Source organism: Coloeus monedula, assembly GCF_965178545.1.
Source record: "Coloeus monedula genome assembly, chromosome: 5".
Lineage (NCBI taxonomy): Eukaryota > Metazoa > Chordata > Aves > Passeriformes > Corvidae > Coloeus > Coloeus monedula.
Genome location: NC_138785.1, coordinates 758,270 through 779,421, shown reverse-complemented (window position 1 = coordinate 779,421; position 21,152 = coordinate 758,270). Strand labels below are relative to the sequence as shown.

Here is a 21,152-nt window from a genome sequence, read left to right as displayed (position 1 = left end):
TGAGTCTCTCTGCTAGAGAGATGAGGCCCTGTGAATTCCCTGCCTGAGAGCTTCAGATGGGCCATACTAAAACATTGCAGAGACATTGCACCTTCATTGACAGTCCCTGAGCTGGATGTGGTGTGCCAGGTACTGTCCCAGCAGGAGGGTGGTAACCATGGCCTGTGGGAGCGGTTGTATGTCAGAGTCAAGCACTCCATGGTGCCTGTGGAGCAGGCTGTGTGAAAACAACAAACTGGCGACATGGCAAGTGATGGATCCACAAAGTTTTGGGAGTTGTTTGGGGGCAGTTAGGTGGTGGATGGGGTAGATCAGGGCGGTCCTGACGAGGAAATGTCTCCTGGAGCTGCTTGGTTTCAAGTCCACGAAAGCAATGGAGGCTTTGAGGCTAGGAAAGCGTTTCATGGATGTGGGAGAATTTAAGTGTGTGGTGTTTGGTTCTTGGGCCTCTCAAAGCTTTCTGGGCCATCCTGCAAACCTGTCAGGCTGCAGACACTGAAGAGATGGCTGCTGTCTGTTCTGTTCCTTGCTCCCAGGCAGAGTGCTGACTTGGCTGTTCAGCTGGGCACGGACTCTTCCTTGCGCTTTGGCTGTTCCTAGAGAACATGCCTGACCCCGTTGTGTTGGACTTGCTCTTATTTGGGTTTCCCTTTATCTGTGTGGGACTTGTTCTGCCTACTTTGTATATCACGGTTTTCTTGTCCCAGCCTGTTCCAAGGTGAATTGCCAAGGATGGGAAACTTCAGAAGGATGAGTCTATAGCAAAAAAGAAATTCGGTCAAGTGATTTCATTCCAGCCTGGATTTCATCGTGGGAATGGGAGCTCACTCTGCAGAAAAAACTGCTCACCATCAAACAGTATAAACGTATTTAGTGGCAACAATTGCTCCTTTGGCAAAGCCTAGCTAAAGCTCTCCGGGGGGATTAGTCTAGGCTTAGCATTAAAGCCAGGCTTGAAACATGCTCTGCATTCCTAGTCACAGGAAAGTAGTGTCATCCAGAACAGTTGTTTCTTGTCTGCTGCAAGAAATGGGGATTATTTGAGGATGGACTGGTTGAGATAAGTGACTGTCACAGCTTGTAGAATCCTATTTGCTGGTTGGAAGCAAAAGAAGCAGCTCAGGAACCACAGAACATGCTGATTACAGTTATTCACATGGGCTATTTTAGAGTTAAATTTTGTCAGTTGTACAGTTCAGATATCAAACTCATGCTCTAAATTCCTAATTTAGACTAATCCCGGAGTCATTTAGATTTTCCTGTGGCCTGGCCCAAGGGTTTTGCAGCGTGTTGCAGCTCCCAGTGATGCATATCATGTGTGAGCTGCATGGGAAGGGGGAACAGGGAACTGATGAAGGTCTAGGAATGGGCAGTGTGCCTTGGGATCTGCCCAAAAAATGGTGCTGGGGGCTTTGTACTGAGCTCAGTCTGGTTTTTGTTCCAGCTGTGTCAATGTGACTTCTATTCAGTGGTGACGAGGGAAGATTTCCAAATCTTTTGCCTCGTCTGCTTAAAATACATATGGGTGTATATGCAAAACAGGCAGTATTTTGTATGAATTGTTTGCCTTTGGAATGAGATTGCTCTTTGTCTTGTGAATTCCTTTAGGGCTTTGGCAATAAATAAGAATCTTCCAGCTGCAGGCAAAACCACATTTGGGGTTACGTGTGAGCAATTTTTGATTGTTGGATGTTCCAGCATCACCTTCTCCAAGGGTTTGGTCCTGCTTTGGCGTAATGATGGGAGGGACCTCGGTGGGACAGGGACAGGCTGCCAGGAGGCCTTGTGCCAGCACCTATAGGAACAGCGCGGGCAGAACGAGAGCTGTGACCTGGGACAGCACCAGGAACAAATTTAACCCAAAGCATATATTTAGCCTGGCTGCTCTCAAGAAGATTTAAAGGCATATTTAAAGCTGAGCATCTGCTGAAGTGCCGGGCGGATTGCTGATATAAATAGTTACCCGCACTGGAGCTGCTCTGGCTACGTGGGGAAACCTGGGAGCGGGCAAGATTTCAGGGAGCGCTTTCAGCTGCTTTGCTGTGCTGGGATGACTATTCATGGTATCTATTCTCCCTGTCCTTTCTCCTTTCCTTAGCTCACTTTCTAATGACCACAGGCTTTTAGAAGCGAAGAGGAATTCCCTTTGTCACAAGTGGGAGAATCAGAGCACAGGTGGGACTGGAGCTGGACTGGTGGTTTCCTGCCCACTGCCTTTGCTGAACTGGGAGTTGTGCAGCTTTCCCAAAGCGTGGCTCTTCTGGGAGCTGTCCCCCCGCACTGAGCTTTATTGTAAACTGATCCCAGGAGGATGAGTCTTCTTGGGAAAGCAGCCAGTGTGCTCTGTATGGCGCGTCCTGCCGTCCCTTTAGAAGTGGAATAATGTACAAGAGCTTTCTTCCCCCAGCAGTAGTTAGGAGGAACATTCTCACTTTCTCATTTCTCATCTGTACCTGCCTTAATCCCAGCTCAGCTGTCACTAAATGGATCGCCAGGTGTTTTCATTGTTTCTCCTAGTTGTTGTGAAAGTGGGCTTATAAGAAAGGGATCGTTCCCTTGGGTTGGGGTCTTTCTCGAGTCAGAGTTAGGGAGATGAGCAGCAGCTCTCTTTGGAGTTCCCCTTGGAAGCAGTGATTCAGTTGCGGACCTTCTCATTGAGTCACAGCTGAGACAGACTTCCCACCTGTCGTGGGAGGTCAGGCACTGACTCCCGTCCCACATGGAAAATATCTGTCAAGAGCTGCTGCTGGTGGTCACAGCATCCTGCCCACCCTTTTTTCTGGAGCTGCCTTAGATAGCTATGTCCATCCTGCCCCAGAAAACATTTTCTTTGCATTCAGGTTTCATTTCCAGTCTCAAAATACCATTTTTAATGTGCAAGAGTGGTAACACATGGATTTTTTTCCCAAAACCTGTGCCTGTGGAATACAGTGTTTTTCATGCTTATGGTGCTTCTTTATTATAGGAGGATTCAATATTAAGAAGCTGGAAAAGACGGCAGCTGTGTAAGGTTTGTAGATGAAGAAGGTCTTGTTCCCCAGCTTCTGCCTAGTGTCCTTCCTCAACCATTAGAGCAAAATAGGTTTTAGCAAACCTTATCCTGGTGAATTCTTTATGGAGAAGCCAAGTCCTGCAGATGACTTGCATCCTGTTACAGCTCACAGCTGGTACAAGGCGTGGAAAGGGTTGGCTTTCAGGACATCCCATATTTCACAGCAGTTGGAGCTGTAGGCTTGTAACTGAAACTTGGCAGCATTTGGGAGGCTGGGAATGTCTTCTTTACTTTGCTTTCACAAAGTGGATATAATACCTATGAACAATGAAAGGGGCTTTTCTCTGCCCTTCTGCACAAGAGGAAATTGTTTGGAAATCAGAAATAGTCAGAAATCGTGTGGTGCACCCATTCCTTAGATTTCCCAAACCTGCCGTTCTGTGCTAAAAGCAGACCTTTCTTTAGGCAACTTAATTCTCTATCTGTGGCGAATTCTTTGGAAGACCGTAGATAACCTTCAAGTTCAATTGAAAGTTATTTTGGGGTTGGGAAAATATTAGTTCGCTTTCATTACATCTCCAGCTAATCCAAGGTTGGTGACTTGACTCTTTTTGCCGCAGTGCTGTGACTAATCTCATAGTTTTGTTGTTAGTTAACATAATTATGTGCTTTTCTAAAAATGAGAAGATACCGGGACATTTGCCTCATCCCTCCGCAGCGGTTATTGCACACTTTTTATAAGTGTGCTAAAACCCCCTATTGATCAAAGTTCCCATGTTTATAGCTATTTTTGCCAAAGAATTTGGGACAGGGGTGAGCAGGGCAGAGAAATGGAAGGTGTGATGCTCTGGAGAAGAACCTGTTAATTCCTGTTGTCAAAAGGGAATGTGGCTGCTTTGGAAGCCTTTGAAGATAGAGAGAAAAGGCAAAATAAATATTAGTGTAAGGAGCTAAGGGAAGGTTGCTGGCTGGGAGGGAAGAGAGGTTTCGTGTTTATGGATCGCAGGAATGGAGTGTGGTACTTCCATTGATACATGCTGTTGATTTTCAGCCCCTTGGGAATGATTGTGTTACAATAACTTTGGAATTGTGAGGCTGAGACTGACCAGAAAAGGCATTTGTATTTCTTTTCACCCATTTTCTTGAAATGAAGAAGTGCAGTATTTACTCTGGGGTTACTTTGAATTTTGAAGACTTGGAAGGTTTATCTCCTTTTTGTCTGCAGCCTGCTGGTCTTCAGCACCTTTTGGAAATAAAGATTTGGATTTCCTCTGAGGTTTCATCCAGAAAAGAGGTTGCAGGGGGAAGTTTTGGAAGTGGCGACTGTCTAAGCCTGTGACATCTGTGATCCTGGCCTGTGCAGCCATCTCTGGAAATTTGCTGGAATTGTACATCCTTTTGGTCTGTGTGGGTCAGGCACATAGTATTTATTGTGAGCAGTTTTTCTTGCTGCCTCTACTTGTCTGAGGTGTCTGGAAGCAGTGATGATGCTGTGTGTTGTTTGCAGGTGTTTGAACTTGGTGCCTGGGGGAAATGGAAAGGCAGGATTTTGCCAGGTCAGCTCTACACAGACACAGCGTGTGTAGGAGCCACTGCCACTGGTGACTTATTCCTGGCAGGGTGGCTCATCATGGCTCCAGACTGACAGGGCAGGCTTGGATGGGATATCAGGGAAAAATTCTTCATGGCTTCAGACTGACAGGGCAGACTTGGATGGGATATCAGGGAAAAATTCTTCCCTGTCAGGGCTGTGAGGCCCTGGCACAGGTTGCCCGAAGGAGCTGTGGCTGCCCCTGGATCCCTGGAAGTATCCAAGGCCAGATTGGACGGGGCTTGGAGCAACCTGGTGTATTGGAAGGTGTTCCTGCCCATGGCAGGGGATTGAAATGAGATGGGCTTTGAGGTCCTTTGCAATCCAAGCCATTTCGGGATTCTATGATGGGGACACTGCTCCCCCTGTAGCTTAAGGTTGTAAGAGGAGAGACTCTGGATACAAATTTTAAGGGTGCTTGAGATGTTTTTAGAGATGGGGACAGCTTTAGGTGTTCTTTGGTACTCCATCAGATGCCCTTGATGCGGAAGTGGTGGTATCTGTGAAAAACGTCCTTCTGGCTCTGAAAGAGCCCTCATAGCCAAGGCAGCATGTGATGCAGAAGGGAAAATGCTCTTTGCTTGGAAGCTGTTGGCTTCAGAAACATAAGGTCAGTGCTGAACTTGTTGCAAAAACATCCTCCTCCAATTAAATCTGGTGTGACATTTTTCTGAGGAATGTGGGTTTGGTGTCCTTCGTTTGGGAAGAACAGGCAGATTTTGCACAGCGAGAAAAAGAGTAAATGTTTTGCAAGGAATATTTTGCTTACTATCAAGGTCTCATATTTTCTTTCAGTTATGCAAAGCATGTGCTTAAAATGGGAATCTCCACTGGAGGATGGCTTTCAAATCTTGGAAAAGACATCCTTGAGGTTTATTGCTCACAATTTCCTGTCTCTTTGGGGGATAAAAAACAAACATGTTTTGAAGAAAAGCTGTTTTATCTAAATCAGTGCATTGAACTGTTCCTATCTGCGATGCGATATTGTTAATAATAAGACGTTTGACTTCATCTCAAAGTTGAGCAGAAGAATTTGGGTTGGGGTTGAGGGAGCAGGTATATATGAAAGAGCTGTTTCCTGCTCTGTGGCTTCTCCAGTGCCACAAAGTTGAGAAACACCTGGAAAACCAATCTTTTTTTCTGCATCTTCTCTTCTTTCATGTATTTAATGGAAGTATGTAGCAAACAGTCCTTGCCTGGTTCTTCTGGGGTTACTTTTCCATGTGGTGGAGTTTCTTGCTCTGAAATAGATGGAGCCCCCTTACAAGTTCGTTTTCCTTGTTCAGAACTTCTTCGCTGTAGTGACAGAGCAGAGCATGATGGCTCCTAGAAAAGGGATTCTGGGAGCGCATGTTCTGTTGCTCACAGCTGCATCCCAGCCAAAGTTTGCCTGGCGCTCTGTGGTGGAGGATTGGGGAAGAAGGAGATGGATCTCTCTGTTCAGCACCTTTGTTTAACTTAGAGCTTTAAAAAAATACTTGGAACTGGGAGACGGGAGAAGTTGGGGAATTTCATTTTCCCTGAAAAATACCTGTGTATTTCTTAACATAGTATTCCTGTCTTTTTTTTTCCAAGTTGAATAGGCTTTAAGCCTAGCTTTTGAGAAGAAATACAAAAATCTCTTCTAGGTGCATGTACACAAACATATCAGGTACAGTTCTGCAATCCAGAATGGCTGAGCTGGATCCATGTGTGCCTTGGCTTGTGTGCTACACATTCTTGGGTAATTCCTTTCCGTACTGCAGCTTCACTGCAGCTTTCAGTTCTTAGTGGTCTTTTCCAGCCTAGGGGATTCTGTGATTCAGTGCTGCCTTGCGCTTCCAGACTGCTGCATACCTTCTTCACTGGGGTCGTGGCTCTTCTTTCCCTGGAGCCATGAAAATGTGAGAGTTTAGCTCAGTGGATGAAGTAATGTGTGAGACACTTAGTCTGCTCTTCATGCGTCCCTTAAAAAAAATAATAAAAGAAATCATGCTTCATTTGAATCAGCAAGTGGGCAACTTTAATTTAAATAATGGATTTAATCCAGCAATATCGTTGTCATTATTTCCTTAAGGGGACTTGATTTGCTGTTACTATTTCTTTCACCCTGAATCTGCTGTTCCATTTTGGTAGCCAAGTCACACTTTATAATACTTGGTGTAATTCGTTTTTGTAATGTGCAGGTATCCAGCATCCCAAGTTTTGTGCATTAGATGGCCAGGTGTTCATGCTGGTATCCACCTGGAGATGGAGAGGACTTCCTTTTAGGTCATCTTTTTCGAATTCAAATCTGGATGGAAATTGAAATTCCATTAAAAATAGCCAAGGGGAAGGCTGCCCTTATTGGTATTGGTGCAACTACTTGGTGTTTGGGTTTTCTCCCCAGTTGAAATCTCTTTAGGAATTAAGGGAACACTCTCTGAACTAATGAGCTAGCTGAGTTCCCCCTTCTCCCTGGAACTCATCTTCCCACCCCTTCCTTTTAGTTCAGAATTATGAAGAAATAAAAAACCTCTCCTGTTGTCACATCATATTTAATTTCTTTAATGAGATGAATAATTCAATAATGTAAACTGACAGTAGTAGTCCCTCTGCCCTATAGAAGTTGCCACTGTGAAAAACTGGATTAGCACATTTGTGTAGTTTGGGCTGAAATTACTAGTTTGTGATTCTCGTTTGGATTAAGCAATTTGATTTGCTCAAGTCTTTGAAATCAAACATGTCCTTTCTGCTGTCTATTCATAGAATCATCACAGAAAGGCCTGGGCTGGAAGGGAACTTAAAGCCCATGCAGTTCCATCCCCTGCCGTGGGCAGGGACACCTTCCACTAGACCAAGGTGCTCCAAGCCCCGTCCAACCTGGCCTTGGACACTTGCAGGGATGGGGCAGCCACAGCTTCCCTGGTGAACCTGTTTTCCTGTGAGAGACTTGGTTATTGTCTCTTGGGAAGCAGTGGGTGCTGACATCCTCTGTGTGCTGCCGGGATGCTGCAGGTGCTGGCTGGGCCGGGCAGGATGGGCGCGTCACGCTGCAGACTGAGGAGACACGTATGGTGTTACGTGACCCGGGAGCAGCCCTGGCCACGGGCGCTGTCTGCAGGCAGAGGGTCTATTAATAGAGCTGAGAACCAGATGATTCCTGGTGTTACGTGACTGTGTCTCCAGAGATTAACTGGGGAGGTGTTTTGGGGTGTCAGGAAATCACCTGCACGGGACGCGCATGTTTGCAAGGGAGCGGGGACTGCAAATACTATAGTCTTGAAACTGAGAGATGCAGTAATGGGAAAACATGCAGGAATGTGATGGAGAGAGTTGGGATTTGAGGCATGAGTGATTGAACTCCTCTCAGGGCAGTGCAGAGCTCTTCAGGACTCAGGAATGGAAGAAATGACTGCATAGGGAGGGCAGAACATAAACGCTTGATGTAATTCCAAGTAGGTACATCCATCCTTGCTCTTGCTTTAGTTTTTCCTTATGACCTAAATAATATTTTGATAAATCCAAGGCATCCTTCAAATTCATGGCATCCAAGGAACTGTGAACTCCTCTTCTGTGAGCACACATAGGTATTACCTGACTGAGCAGTGTGCTGATGAGCATTGTTATTCCAGCACCAGATTTTGAATGTAAAGCTTCTACACCTGCTATTCCTGTAAATTCCCTTTGGAAAGGCCAGTGCACCTTTGTGTGGAAAATGTCAAATCCTTTTAGAGTCACAGTTCACTGGGAATAACTTGGTGAGTGCAGCTTTGGCTCCCCTTAGTGCTCTCAAGTTAGTCCAGTGCCTCGTTACCTTATTTTACATCAGTCTTGTGCTTTGCTTGACTCCTGTGGGAATTGAGCAGGTCCAGGCGTAGGTAAGTGGCTGGTGGGATAGTTCAGCACCTCTTTGGCCATAATGTTGTTTTCCTTGCTGTTGTCGCAGATATAATCTGTGGTTAATCCCTCAAGTCCAAACCTGTGACTCCCCAGAGGACTTGAAGCCTTTTGTTGGTTTTGATTTGCGGCCTTATTATAGACAAATTAATGGCCCTGAGTGACAGCAGGGCAGCCAGAGACGAGAAGAAAATGAGTAATTAACATATATTGGGTATTACTGATTGCTTTTATGATTATCTGGATTTTAAGGTATTAGCTGGAAAAATAGCTCCTAATCCCTTATTAAAGATAAAAGGCAAGTCATTAAAAGTAGGAGGTTGTTTTCAGTCCTGAGAAGCTCTGGAAATATGTCTTGGCTCCAGCAGCAAACTAACCTTGAAAGCCTGTAATTCCAAGGTACTCAGCTTAGTTGTTCTCCTCAGCAAGGGAATTTCTGAAGTTTCCCATGTGCTGGGAGGCGGAGGGGATACGAGACAAAGCGACCCTTGTCATAGGAGCTGCGTGCTTGGCACCACGACAGGGCCCTTTGAATATCCTCGGCGTTAGCTGAGCCCGGCCCAGCTGCTGGGCTGGGAACTCTCGACAGCTCCACAGAGGGGTTATCTCTAACTTGAGCTTTTTGTCGGAGGCAGATCTCCTGCATGAGGCTCCTGTTGCACCCCGACTCCTTCGTACCTCCCTCTCGCCATTGTGGCCACCTAACTGGTTCTGTAGCCATCTAACTGGTTTCATGGAATTGTGAAAAAGGTCACAGAATGGTTTGGGTTGGAAAGGACCTTCAAAGTCATCTTGTTCCAACCCCCTGCCATGGACAGGGATACCTTCCCCTAGACCACATTGCTCAGGATTCCATCCAACCCAGCCCTGAATGTTTCCAGGGATGAGGCATCCCCCACCTCTCTGCGCCAATGTTTTACCACCCTCTTTGTAAAAAATTTCATGGCCATCTAACTGGATTCACAGCCATCTAACTGGTCTCATGGGCATCTAACTGGTTTCAGAGGCATCTAACTGGTTTCAGGGCCATCTAACTGGATTCAGGGCCATCTAACTGGTTTCAAGGCCATCTAACTGGTTTTGTGGCCGTGCACTAAGCTGAATCAGCAAAACAGACTAGTCCAAGCCCAGAGCCCTGATCCCAACAGGGAAGGGGGAACAAGAGGCTGAAGTGCCAGGAGAAGGAAAACAGTAAAACTGGGGAAGGGTGACGTTTGGCTGTTGGTACTCTTAAACCCACCTGGAGCGTGTGCGGGGTCAGAAGGAAAGCAGCAGCACCCCTTGCTGAATTATACTAATTAATCATCTGCAGAAACTTGCCAGACACTGAGACTTTCTTAATAGTCAAGTATTTTTTGTTTTAAAATGAGTTCATTCCTTATTTCTGGGTAATGAAATTGGAGTACCAGTAAAACCACAAACTTTTCAGATTTCCTGTATTTTAACAGTTCTGTGTTTCAACACATCGTGTTTATATACTCTGGCTATACTTTTAAAAAGTAATTTAAAATGGAGCGGGACCAATTAAAAAGAAATAAAGATGGCATTTAACGACTCTAAGGAGATCAGTGCTTGTAAAGAGATTTACAGTGGAGGAAATGCTGTTCTGATGGAATAAAGTTTGAAAAAACACTGCTCATTTCTGCTTTGCCCTTTCCATCCTAAGTTGTTTAAAAGATTACCACTAGTACCTGGCTGATTTGTTCCCCTCTTATTTTTTTTTCCCCCAATTATTTTTTTTTCTTAAGTCCTGGACAGTGTTTAAGACCAGCAGGATGCTCAGTGCTTTTGATGCCACTGCCAGTTTTCTGTGCTTGGGGAAGGATTTAAAAAGTAGAGTTTGACTCCCTGTTGGGTTGGTCACAGTTGATTCTGTAAATGCAAAGGAAACAGTTCAGCTTTGGAGTTGTTTTGCTGTTTTCCTGTTTGGTCTTGGTTGTGCTGGTGTAGCCCTTGGTGTTTCCACAGAGATTGTCAATGTTTTCTGATACGGAGTTGGCGTTTTGTTACTCTCCATGCTGTTCTCATTCTCTAGACCAGGATGCCAAGCAGATTATTAAACCCAGCATGGGGTTTCCAGTCTCGCTTCATTACTAAAAGTTGCTCTGAAGCCGTGACAAAGTGCTCGCGTTTGGGCAGCAGATGGAATAGCTGGAGTGGAGATCATCTGTCTGGGAAGCTCACTAATGGAATAGACTAAATGAGGTTGGAAGGTGCCATCAGTGGGTCCAAACCTCTGCTCAAAGCAGGGCCAGCTTGGTAATTAAGTTGTTAACGTTGGTTTCTAAGTTATGATACCATGTCCGGAGCGCTCTGTCCTTGGATGGAAGTGCAGTGGCACAGGGCCCCAAGGAGGCACACTTACTTTTCCTACTCATGGAATCATCCTGGTACCTTTGGATGTTCAGGACAGAGGATACTTGGGTCTCCTGGGGCTCCCTTTAAGCATGGGCAGTACAACATTATTGCCAAGTGCAAGGAATTGCATCTTCTCTCTCTCCTTTGCTGTGGTTTCATCCTCCCCTCACATGCAGTAGCTGATCCTCTTGTATCCTCCTCCTCCTATGTACGACAGAGGGGACCATGAGACCCTGTAAAAGACACCACACACCATATTGTGCCACTTTGGGGCTAGGCAGGGGCCTGACCATTAGGAAGGTCAGTGCTTATGCAAAAATCCCCCCCAGCTATTCCCTTCGGTCCAAGCCATCCCCAAACCGACCTCCTACTTATGTTTTCCTCCCAACTGTCTAATCATTAACAAGTTGCTTAATGCACAACAAAAGACCAATTAACCCTAAAGCATTTAGTGAACTGCATGTAAATTAGTTGTAAAATGTTGCTGTAAACATTAAATGTTGGGCAATTACATAAACCAATAATTGCTAAAGTTGCATTTAGGAGCTTGAAAGAAAAAAAAATCTGCTTAAGTAGCACATCAGAGAACTCTGCTAATGGTTTTGTTTTTAACTGCAGCCATCCCGCTCTGGGTAGGTCCCAGCAGGCTGGGGCAACTTAGATTCCATGTGGTTTTAGTTGTGTAAGAAAAATAAAGGCATGGTAACCTTGTGCACCTTTGGAAACTGCAAGGAAAACCTCCAAAGGGCAGAACCTGGAGTCTAGAAAGAAATGGTGGAAATATGGTAGATGGTATCCCATTGGATACCAGTGCCAGGTGATTCTGTGGATTGGTTATTGTTTTCTTCAGATTCAGGCTGCATGAAAACATTCCAGACCTGACTAAAACCTGGGCTCTGGAGAGGGTCTGGTGAGGTGTGAGCGCAAAGGGCCTGGCTGCTCACTGCTGTTGGGTTTGCTTCCATCTTCTCTTCCTCATTCTGCAGGCACTTGCCTACTCCCCTGTTAACCTTTGGAAGAGGCCAAGTGCCTGTGCACCCACCTGTGTGCTGGAGTTTCACACGAAGAGGCTGCTTTGCTTTTCTGCACAATTTTTAATCTCCTTAATTGGCCGTCTTGCTCCAAGGTGGTCCAGGTTACCTACCGCTTCTCAAGCTCCTGCTGCTAATGGTCTTAAATAATTAATTTTCCTTGTACGCCTCATGTACTTATCCTCCAGTTTTTAGTGGAATCTTCCACTTCTGGTAGTTTTACTTTGACCTGGGCTTGTGTCAGACCCAGATGTTCCTAAATGGTGCAGTGAAGTGTGGCTTTGCCTCCTTATTCTGTGTGTTTGTGCTTCGCTGCTGCTTTAGAGCCTCTTTGTTGTTTTGGTAAAAGTATCTCTCTGTGTGGCTCATGTTGCATTCCATAAGGAGTCACCAAATGTGTCTCTAGATACCAGATTTCTCATTTTTCAGTGAAAAAACAAGTTGGGTTTGTTTGAACTCGCTTTCCTCCTTCCTCAATTTTGGCAGTAGCCTTTTCTGGAGTATATTGATTTTAATTACAGTGCATTCACTTACTGAAAGCCAACCCGTGCTTAATTTTCCTGGATAAATCCATTTGAAAATGGTCTTTTATTTCTCTTGCACACAGTTTTACTAGTATAGATCCTGTCACGTTCTTTTCCTGAAAGTGGAAATATTTGATACTTACATTTCCTTGATTGAATTACAGAAATTTGCTTAAAGCTGTAAAACTACCTTTCAGCATGGGTGAGACCCCAGCAAATCCACTGGTTTTTTCCACCATAGTCGTGTTCCGTGGAGGTTTGGTGCTCGTGTAGGAGGTGGGGGTGAGTCTGTGAAGCTCAGAGTTAAAAGGAGACGGAAGCTTGAACTTCACTTGCTGTTGCAAGGGGAAACCGGTGAAGAGCAGGAGCTGCCCAAATGTCACCAGGCTTTTGAGAACAAGTTGAATTGGGAGCTTCTGGGAAGCCGCTTGGAAGGAGTGTGCTGCTGGCAGCCTGGAGCCGTGCCGAGCCCGGAGTTAATGGTGGTTAATTTTTAAAGGCAGGGGCAAAACTGGTTATTGTGTCTTTGTCTCAATAGGGTCTTTCTGCTCCCGAAATGCCATTGCAAGAGCCCTTTTCTGAGTTCTCTTGACCCAGAGAGAAAATGAAAATGCCTTCAGAGAAGTGGTTTATCCACACAAAACTTTATTTTGCCACGCTGCTAACTGATGGGGACAGTTCCGTCGGGATGGTCGTAACGTCTCCAGGGATGCCAAGTGAGGGAGGCGGCGTTTATCAGGATTTAAAATACAGAATAAATGCAGGCACCCGAAAGGGCAGGTCTGTAGGGGTGGATCCACCCAATGGAGCTTGCTCTGCAGCAGCAGGGAAATGTGAGGAAAACCAGCACCCAGATGGGAAATCAACTGGTTTTGTAACCACCCTGTCAGGCCAAATCCTGGTGCTCTCCTAGTCAATGGAAGCATTGTCTGGATTCTCAGGCTGGCTTTGCAGCTTTTTAGATAAGCGGCTGTGAACCGTTCTGAGCCAAAAGGGCAGTTTGTCACTGAATGAAGCTTTTCAGAAGGTGGTGGAAAAATAGACAACCCTTTCTCAAAGCATCTCAAAGGAGCTTGGCACCTTCCTCCTGCTGTGAGTGAAGGTGAAGTGGCCTCCTGAGCTCTGGCTTCTGAGCTGGTTGGACCTGATGATCCTTGAGGTCTCTCCAACCTGGTATTCTACAGTTCTGTGCTTCTATGATAGTGCTTTTAGTGTGGAGATATGTGTAGGACAAGGGGGAATGGCTCCCCACTGACAGGGGGCACGGTTAGATGGGATACCAGGAAGAAATTCTCCTCTGTGAGGGTGGGGAGGCCCTGGCACAGGTTGCCCAGAGAAGCTGTGGCTGTCCCCTCCCTGGAAGTGTCCAAGGGCAGTTGGACAGGGCTTGGAGCAACCTGGGACAGTGGAAGGTGTCCCTGCCCGTGGCAGGGGGCTGGAACAAGATGATCTTTAAATCCCTTCCAGCCTAAACCAGTTTGGAATTCTATAAAATACATATTTACACCATGGCTTCCCTCTCCTATGTGGAGTTTGAAGCAGGACAGGTGATCAGGAAGAACTAACAACCTGCAGAACCCCCCAACGTGTGTTTAGCTCTTGTGCACCAGTTGGTCTCTGCAAGGATGGTAAGGAATAATAATGCACGTTTCCCTCTGTGCCCAGAATGGATGAGGCATTTGGCAACATCGAAAACAGAGGGGACAGAATGAAAAGAGCTGAAAGCAAAAAGTGTGGATGCCAGAAACATTCAGTACTCCTTGAAAAACAGCCTGGCAACGGAGGTGGGCTCCCCTGCAGCCGGAGACATGGGACCAAGGCTTCGGCATGCACGGCAACTGTGGGAATAAATACGGAAAATCCTCACCCGCGTGTGTGTCGCTTCCTCCCTCTGTGGGTGGGTTCTGTCCTGCCAAGGCCTTGCTGAAGGAGACTTCCAGAAGTGCTGAAACAGTCAGGGCTGCTGTGGAGATTGATTGAACGGGACAGATAGACAGTGATGAAACCCTGCTTGTGAGAAGAGCTTAATAGGCAGAAAATTGGCTATTGCAGCCGGAGGGCTGGTTGGGAAGCACAGAGAGGGAAGTTTCCTCTTGTCGTTGCGTGGAAGCTCAAACTCAAGAGAAGAGCCCAGAGCTGCTACAGCTTTACCTTAGAAGTGTCCCTGTACCCTCCTTGTTACCTAAATGAGGTAAATGAGCAGTGGTAAACTGAGTTATAGTTTGGTAGGAGGGCTTGTGGCTGATGCAAGGAAATGGCACTACTTATAGGGACTGCAGCACATCAAACTGGCTTTAAAACTGTCTCTGGGGAGCCACATTTCAGTGTTGGAAAAGAAAAGGATGGTTTTTTGTTTCCCAGAGGAGCAGGGGTTTTCCCTTGTGCTTACAATGAGCAGTTGCTTTGTGGCCACATGGTGCAGTGATACTGATGGGGGTATGGGAGGAGTTGTGTGTGATCATGGTGTGCTTACAGTGTTTAAGATACCAGAACAGGAGCCAGCAGGATCCCAGAGAGGTGGACAGCACCAGTCTCTCCAGGAAGGAGACTGTGAAAGCCACACTGCTTTAAAAAGGGAAACAGAGAAAAGCCAAAGAAGGAAAATTATGAGAATTGAGGAGTGATTTTTGAACTCAGTTCTGTGTGGCAGCCGCTCCACTGCTGTTTCACTGGGGACTTGACTGTTGCTCAGATCCAATGGAGGTGTGATGCCAGACAGCATCCTGTATCTGTGTGACAGCAGGAAATGTTCCAGAGCTCCGGAGAAAGACAGGCTTTCTCTAGATGCTGCTCGCTCTTTATTAAAGTCTTCTTGGCAACTGCTCAGGAACAGCTCCTTAAAAATGTGCTGCCGTAGCAGTTTGACACAACTGGAAGTAAGATGGTTGACCTCCAGGACCAGTCAAAAAATACCTTTGTTATCTGTATTTTGCAATGAATTGCTTGTGGTGTAGTTTATATCAGGGTTTATAACCAGTATGGTTTGTCACTATGGACTAGTTGGTTTGTACAAGTGTCGGAGGCATTGCTGCTGCCTTATAATGCCATTAAGAATGGCACTCGGAGAATCTAGAAAATTTTTAAAATGTGATATAGAAAGAAAGACAAATTTCCTGTTTTTCTCTCAGCTTGAGAGCTAGTCACTGTTGATTAGCATCTAGCTGTGGCATACCTGCAGGGAATTGCGTGGTCCGCGTACACCCAATTCCACACCCTTGGAATCAGGGGAGCCTGGCATTGATGGGAGCAGGCAGAGCCTCGCACTGTTAGTACATAAAATACTCAGTTTGGCTCAACTGGCTAATCATGTGCCTGTGGGAGGTTATCTGTTCCCATTTCCTTGGGATTCTGCAGCTGCCTCTGCTTCTGGCAGGTTATGTAGATATTACTGGTTTTGGCTGCAGGTGGAAAAAACAGTCAGTCTTTGAAGGCAGAGTCTCCCTCGAGTGGAACAATGTTGGAAGAAGCTCATCATGGGGCTTGGGGTATAGCATGTGGTGGTCTCTCCATCATAGCCATGTGGATGAAATTGGCAGGCTGTCTTCTTTTATAGGAATTGCCTTTTAGCATAAGGGTCACCAAATTTTCATGAGATAATGCTGGGTTTGTTTAGCAGCTTCACAGACTCATTGTCAATGACAGATGAGTTAATGTGAAACATTTTTGTTAGAAGGGTCCTTTTTCTCTCCCTGCATCTCCAAGGAATGTTTTAATGAAGTATCTGTAGGCACAGCACCAAAGACTAAGGGAGCTGAGAATGCCCAGCAAAGCATTACGTAAATGCTACCGTTCTTCTGGCACTTGAGAGAACACAGTATTAGTAAGAATTTGTCTAATACTGCAGGTTTTTTGCAGATCAAACGCTTAATATATGCCACATGCTGCAGAGGAGCTTACTGCAAAACATGTACAATCATGCAGTCCAATAGTCCAGCAAAAACTGGATTGTTCCAGAGGCAGTGCTGTTCATTATGTCTGGGAAGGGGCACGATCAAGGGATGGGGTAGATTTGCTCCAAGATGGATCAAGCACCTCAAAGAGCGTTCTTTGCACCCCACAGTCATACAAGAGGTGGCCTGGGGTGGGATCTGGGTAGTGTGGGGAGCGTTCCCTCCTGGCTGCCAAGTTCTGCCTGTGGAAAGTCTAATCTGCCTCACAGTCAGCCCGCCCCGGCACAAGGTCAAAAAGTAATCGTTCATAAACAAGGAGGGAAAACAAGCAAAAGAGAAATTCTCACGCTTGCTTAGAGTGATTAGCTGGGGAGCAGATCACCCAGGAGCGGTTCTGTGGGACCATGGAAAAGGCCAGTGTGCAACCTCTGAGCAGTGTCCCCGGTGCAGGCTTTCCAAAAGTAGGTGTCATGTATAAATCCATGTGCACTTGGCTTCTTCGATGGTGCTCGGGGATGCTTGTGCTTGGTGGAGCACTTGGGGAATCAGGAAATCAGTTCTCACCTGGGCTGTTCTGCAGATATTGGTGTTACCTGAAGTGATCGTTCTCCCTTCCATAACGGGAATAACAGTTCTTACCTGTAAAGGTGCAGGAATAGCATGGAGAGTCTGTGTGCTCCAGAAATGCTGGACAGTATTGCTGGTGAAGCAGGAGAGCATCCCTTGTCTTACCCTGTGGCTTTGGCCAGTGCGTTGGATGCTGTACAGGAACGGGCAGAGGTGTCCGAGGGGATGGTTTTCAGTGACTCCTGGTTTTAGGTGGGATTCCATTCAGGTTTGTCTTTGAAGGAAGCTGGTGGGATTGTGAGCCATCAAAGCCTCCCTGCTTGCCTTTAGCTGGTGTCTTGTGTTGACATTAACACACAGTTAAGATTGGCTTTGCCAATGGAGAATTTTGGAAGGGAAGTCAGCTGAACTGGAAAGGAAACAAGTTTAAATCTGTTACAGGTGTCTGCACAAGTGTCACTGCTCTGACTGCGGATAGGTTTGAGCCAAGCTTTGGCAGAAGGACGGCAGCCCCAGAAAGGACCGGGAGTACGATCACGTCCTATTTTAATAAGCCTGCCTGGAAAGGACGTTTGACAAACAGCTTTCCTCGATACTGGTTCCACAGGCTCTGGAGAGGGATTTGCACCAGGTCTCTCAGGGATTTCTGTAGCTGCCAACACACTTAGAAGTAACAGAGAACTTCATGTCTGATGGTCCCTTTGGCCTTGGATGGAGGAAGCAGTTGACCGAGGTGCAGGTCCCCAGGGTCTTCAGAAGTGTCCCTGGTAACAGCCAGCTGAAAAAGCAGGAGGAAAAGCATATTGGCTGAGTGGAGAACAGGACTTGTGCATCAACACAGATACCACCTGTCCTCCGTCCTGAGGCAGCATCATACACCCAGAGAGCCAGGCTGAAACTGCCTTCCACCCACCACCAGCCAGGCCCTTGGCCTGGAAGCAGGAGGTGACTTTAGGATAGGGGCCAATGCCACAAAGTCCCCCCGGCATGTCCGTGTGCAGCTCTGCCATCGCACTGGGCAGCAAGGGAGGGCTGCCACCAAAGCTGTGGCCAGAGCAGGGCTGGGAAGGGAAGCTCAGCCATGCCTGATGTGAGGTTGTTGTGCTAGAATGTGTCTCTCCCTATTTCTCAACTCCTGAGATTCCTCTCTCTTGATGGAGATTGATTTTTGCCTTTGGGAACCTGAGGGCATACATTGTGCTCGGAATTGGCCTGAGCTGAACTTGGAGAAACTGCTGATGTGTTTGCTCTTGTGCAAATTATGGATTTTATAAGCTGCCTCATGGGCCGTGTGTGGCTGAATGGAACAGGAAAGGGAAGAGGCAGAAGTGAGAGACATCACCCATGGATGGCATTGCCTCTGTATCCACGCTGTGTTGGAACATTCAACTCTCTGCAGTTAACATCTTAATTCCTCTCCCATTCAGGGGAAAATATAACCCCAGCCATCTAAATCTCTGGATTAGCCTTTTCTCTGCTGCAAACGTCTGCTGACCATCAGGTTGTTCTCTTGAATAAGACAGCAAGGAAAACAGTATTGACCAGCCTGAGCTGCTCCTGGCATCAGTGGTGCTGGTTCAACCGGCTCCTGAACTGGACGACCGAGGTGGAAGCGAAGGTGATGGCCAAGGCTGGGGCAGGCTGGCGAGGTGCTGCTCAAAGGTCGGGCAGGCAAGGCTGAGGGGTCACCTCCCGGGTTAATGACTCTCCAGTCCCTGAGCCCGGTGCTCAGCTGGCTGCTTGCACTGAGCACACAGTGTTCGCCTGGAGATTAAGATGAAAATATGCTCTCCTTGCTAAAGAGAGCACATAAACAACCCATAAACGGCCCATTAACCCACAAAATTGCAATAAAGAACATGTGGTCAAGCGAGCATCGGGGACCTGTGACCCAGCAAACGCCCTAATGGGATTGTGAACCTTATCATTGGCCCTAAGTGTGGATAATGGGAAATTAGCAGCAGGGAAAGGAGGAAGGCAAGAAAGAAGGGGTGACGGATGATGGGCACCCAGGTTCAGTGGGCAAAATGTTGTGGAATGACCATGTTCTGAGTGGGAATATCAGGGTAACACTTCCATATAGTAAAACCACTTCAAAATGACTCAGGAGACACTCCTCCCATTGGCTCCAGTGGATACCTTCAACAGCTCAAGAAGCTCTGCAGTCCCTTCTCTTACAACCTCTTCCAAGCAGCAGCCACTTCTGTGTTCCACCTTGCTTTTTGAAGCAATAGGATGGACATGTATTTTATTTGTTTTCTAGCTGTGATATTCAAATTCTGTTTGAATATAAAAGTATATTGAGATTCATTAGCGCAGGTAAAGGGGGAGGACAATGGAACATGCATGGTATGGATGGATGGATAGTCTGGCATCTTGTTCCAGCCCCCTGCCATGGGCAGGGAGACCTTCCACTGTCCCAGGTTGCTCCAAGCCCCATTCAACCTGGCCTTGGACACTTGCAGCGATGGGGCAGGCACAGCTTCTCTCGGCACCCTGTCCCAGTGCCTCACCACCCTCACAGGGAAGAATTTCTTCCCAGGATCCCATCTAACTGTGCCCTCTGTCAGTGCAAAGCCATTCCCCCTTGTCCTGTCACTCCAGGCCCTTGTCAGAAATCCCTTTCCGGCTCTCCTGAAGCCTGCAGGAAGTTGAATGCCTCGTGATGGGGAGGTTGCTGTAGTGGCAGGGAAAGGTCCTTGGGTCCCAGGAGATTCCAAAGGCATTTATGATTACAAATATACTTCTGGTCAAAAAGAAATCTGTGTTACAGAAGCATCATCACTCCGAGTAATTTAGGAAGAAAGCAATGAAAGTTTGTTTAAGGAAAAGAAAAAGGAGTAAAGGGCATGTTTTTTACTGGTTTCTTTTTTCCCATTGCAAATTGAGACTCTGTTTACCCTGGAAAAATCAGTGTGGTCGGACACCTGGTGTAATTAATTATTTTGCAAGAGACAGCCAGCTGATCTTTTAAAAAGAAAGGAGTTTTTAGCAGAACTGAGAACTGTTCAAAGTTCATAGTCTGCTGTGTATCTCTAATGCTGATAAACATCCAGCAGAAAGGATGCCTGTCTTAAAATTTCACATGGTCACACCTTTGTTTTAAAGTGATACACTCAGAAAAAGACTGTAGACCCCAAGGAGCCCTCCAGCAAGGTGACTCTGGTGGTGTGGGCTCCAGTTATCATTAGGAGATGCCCTCAGGCCTTGGGATGGGGACAGTGATGCTCTCAGGTTTGAATTTTGAATCCTTAACCAGGAAAGGGTTTCTGTCTTTTTTCTCGAGCTTATAATGCAAACAGACTTTGCTTGTGCTGTGTGTTGAATGTAGTTCTTTTGCCTAAACAGGCAGTCTTTTCCAACCAGGACCAGTTGTTTTTTTTTTCAGTGCATTGGTGCCTGACTAAATGCATTGGGTCGCATTCTTCATGTATAGACGAGACTACCCTTCTGTTAAATATTCCTGTGTTTTCCAGTGGTGGGCTGGGGAGGTTCCAGCCTGCCTTGCAGGCCAATGGCAGCCCAAACCTGGCTGGCACGGAGGGAGGGGAAAGCCAGCAGCGGGATGCTGTGCCAGCAAGCCCCCAATTGGTTTGGCTGGAACTGGTTTTAGGTCATATAAAAAAGGGGGTGAAGGATCCGGGCTGCTCAGAGAGCGGCAGGTCCTCGGACAGTGCCACAGAGCACATTGGTTCTGAGCTCCATAGTGGTTTTTTTTTACAAGGGCTGCAAATTGCTGTAACGTAGTTAAGGTCTGTAGGAAGAGACAAGTTTTCCTGAACTTTACTCCCAGCTTGAACTTGTAAGAAGTTCAGTGAGAGGCAAGGAAGGGGAGAGAGGGAGATAGAGGCACCCTCGCTCACACCCCTGCGTCCGCAGCGACGAGGATGTCAGATGGCAAAGGCAGCCTGGAGAAACAGCTGAATGGCCTTGGGGAGCAGGGCAAGGAGAGGAGCCGCACGTCGCTGGTCATCTCGCAGGCTGTTAACCGCAGTATTTTCACCTCTGCAGTCTCCCCCGCCGCCGAGCGCATCCGCTTCATCCTCGGAGAGGAAGATGACAGCCCCGCGCCCCCGCAGCTCTTCACCGAGCTGGACGAACTTCTGGCTGTCGATGGACAGGAGATGGAGTGGAAGGAGACTGCAAGGTGGGTTGGTTTTCCTTTACCCTGAAAGGGAAGGGCAGCCAGCAGCGCTCCCGTGGGAAATTCCTATTTTAGCATTCCATTGGGTAATACCTGTGCTGCAGGCACGGGGAAGCCACAGAAGGGTGCCTGTATAGTTCAAATTGCCATTCTTTGATAAATGAGAGAATTTGAGGGTTTGTTTAAATATTCCAAAA

At 46.8% G+C, this 21,152-nt stretch overlaps 1 protein-coding gene across 2 annotated transcripts in view; it reads left to right on the top strand.

The window, feature by feature from the left end:
* SLC4A4 (solute carrier family 4 member 4) overlaps positions 1 to 21,152 on the top strand; it is a 115,304-nt gene that overhangs the window by 43,392 nt on the left and 50,760 nt on the right. For both annotated transcript variants that reach the window (XM_082282371.1, XM_082282370.1), the window contains one exon: positions 20,823 to 20,958. In XM_082282371.1, coding sequence (XP_082138497.1) covers positions 20,823 to 20,958 — 136 coding nt within the window. The remainder of the gene's footprint in view (positions 1 to 20,822; positions 20,959 to 21,152) is intronic.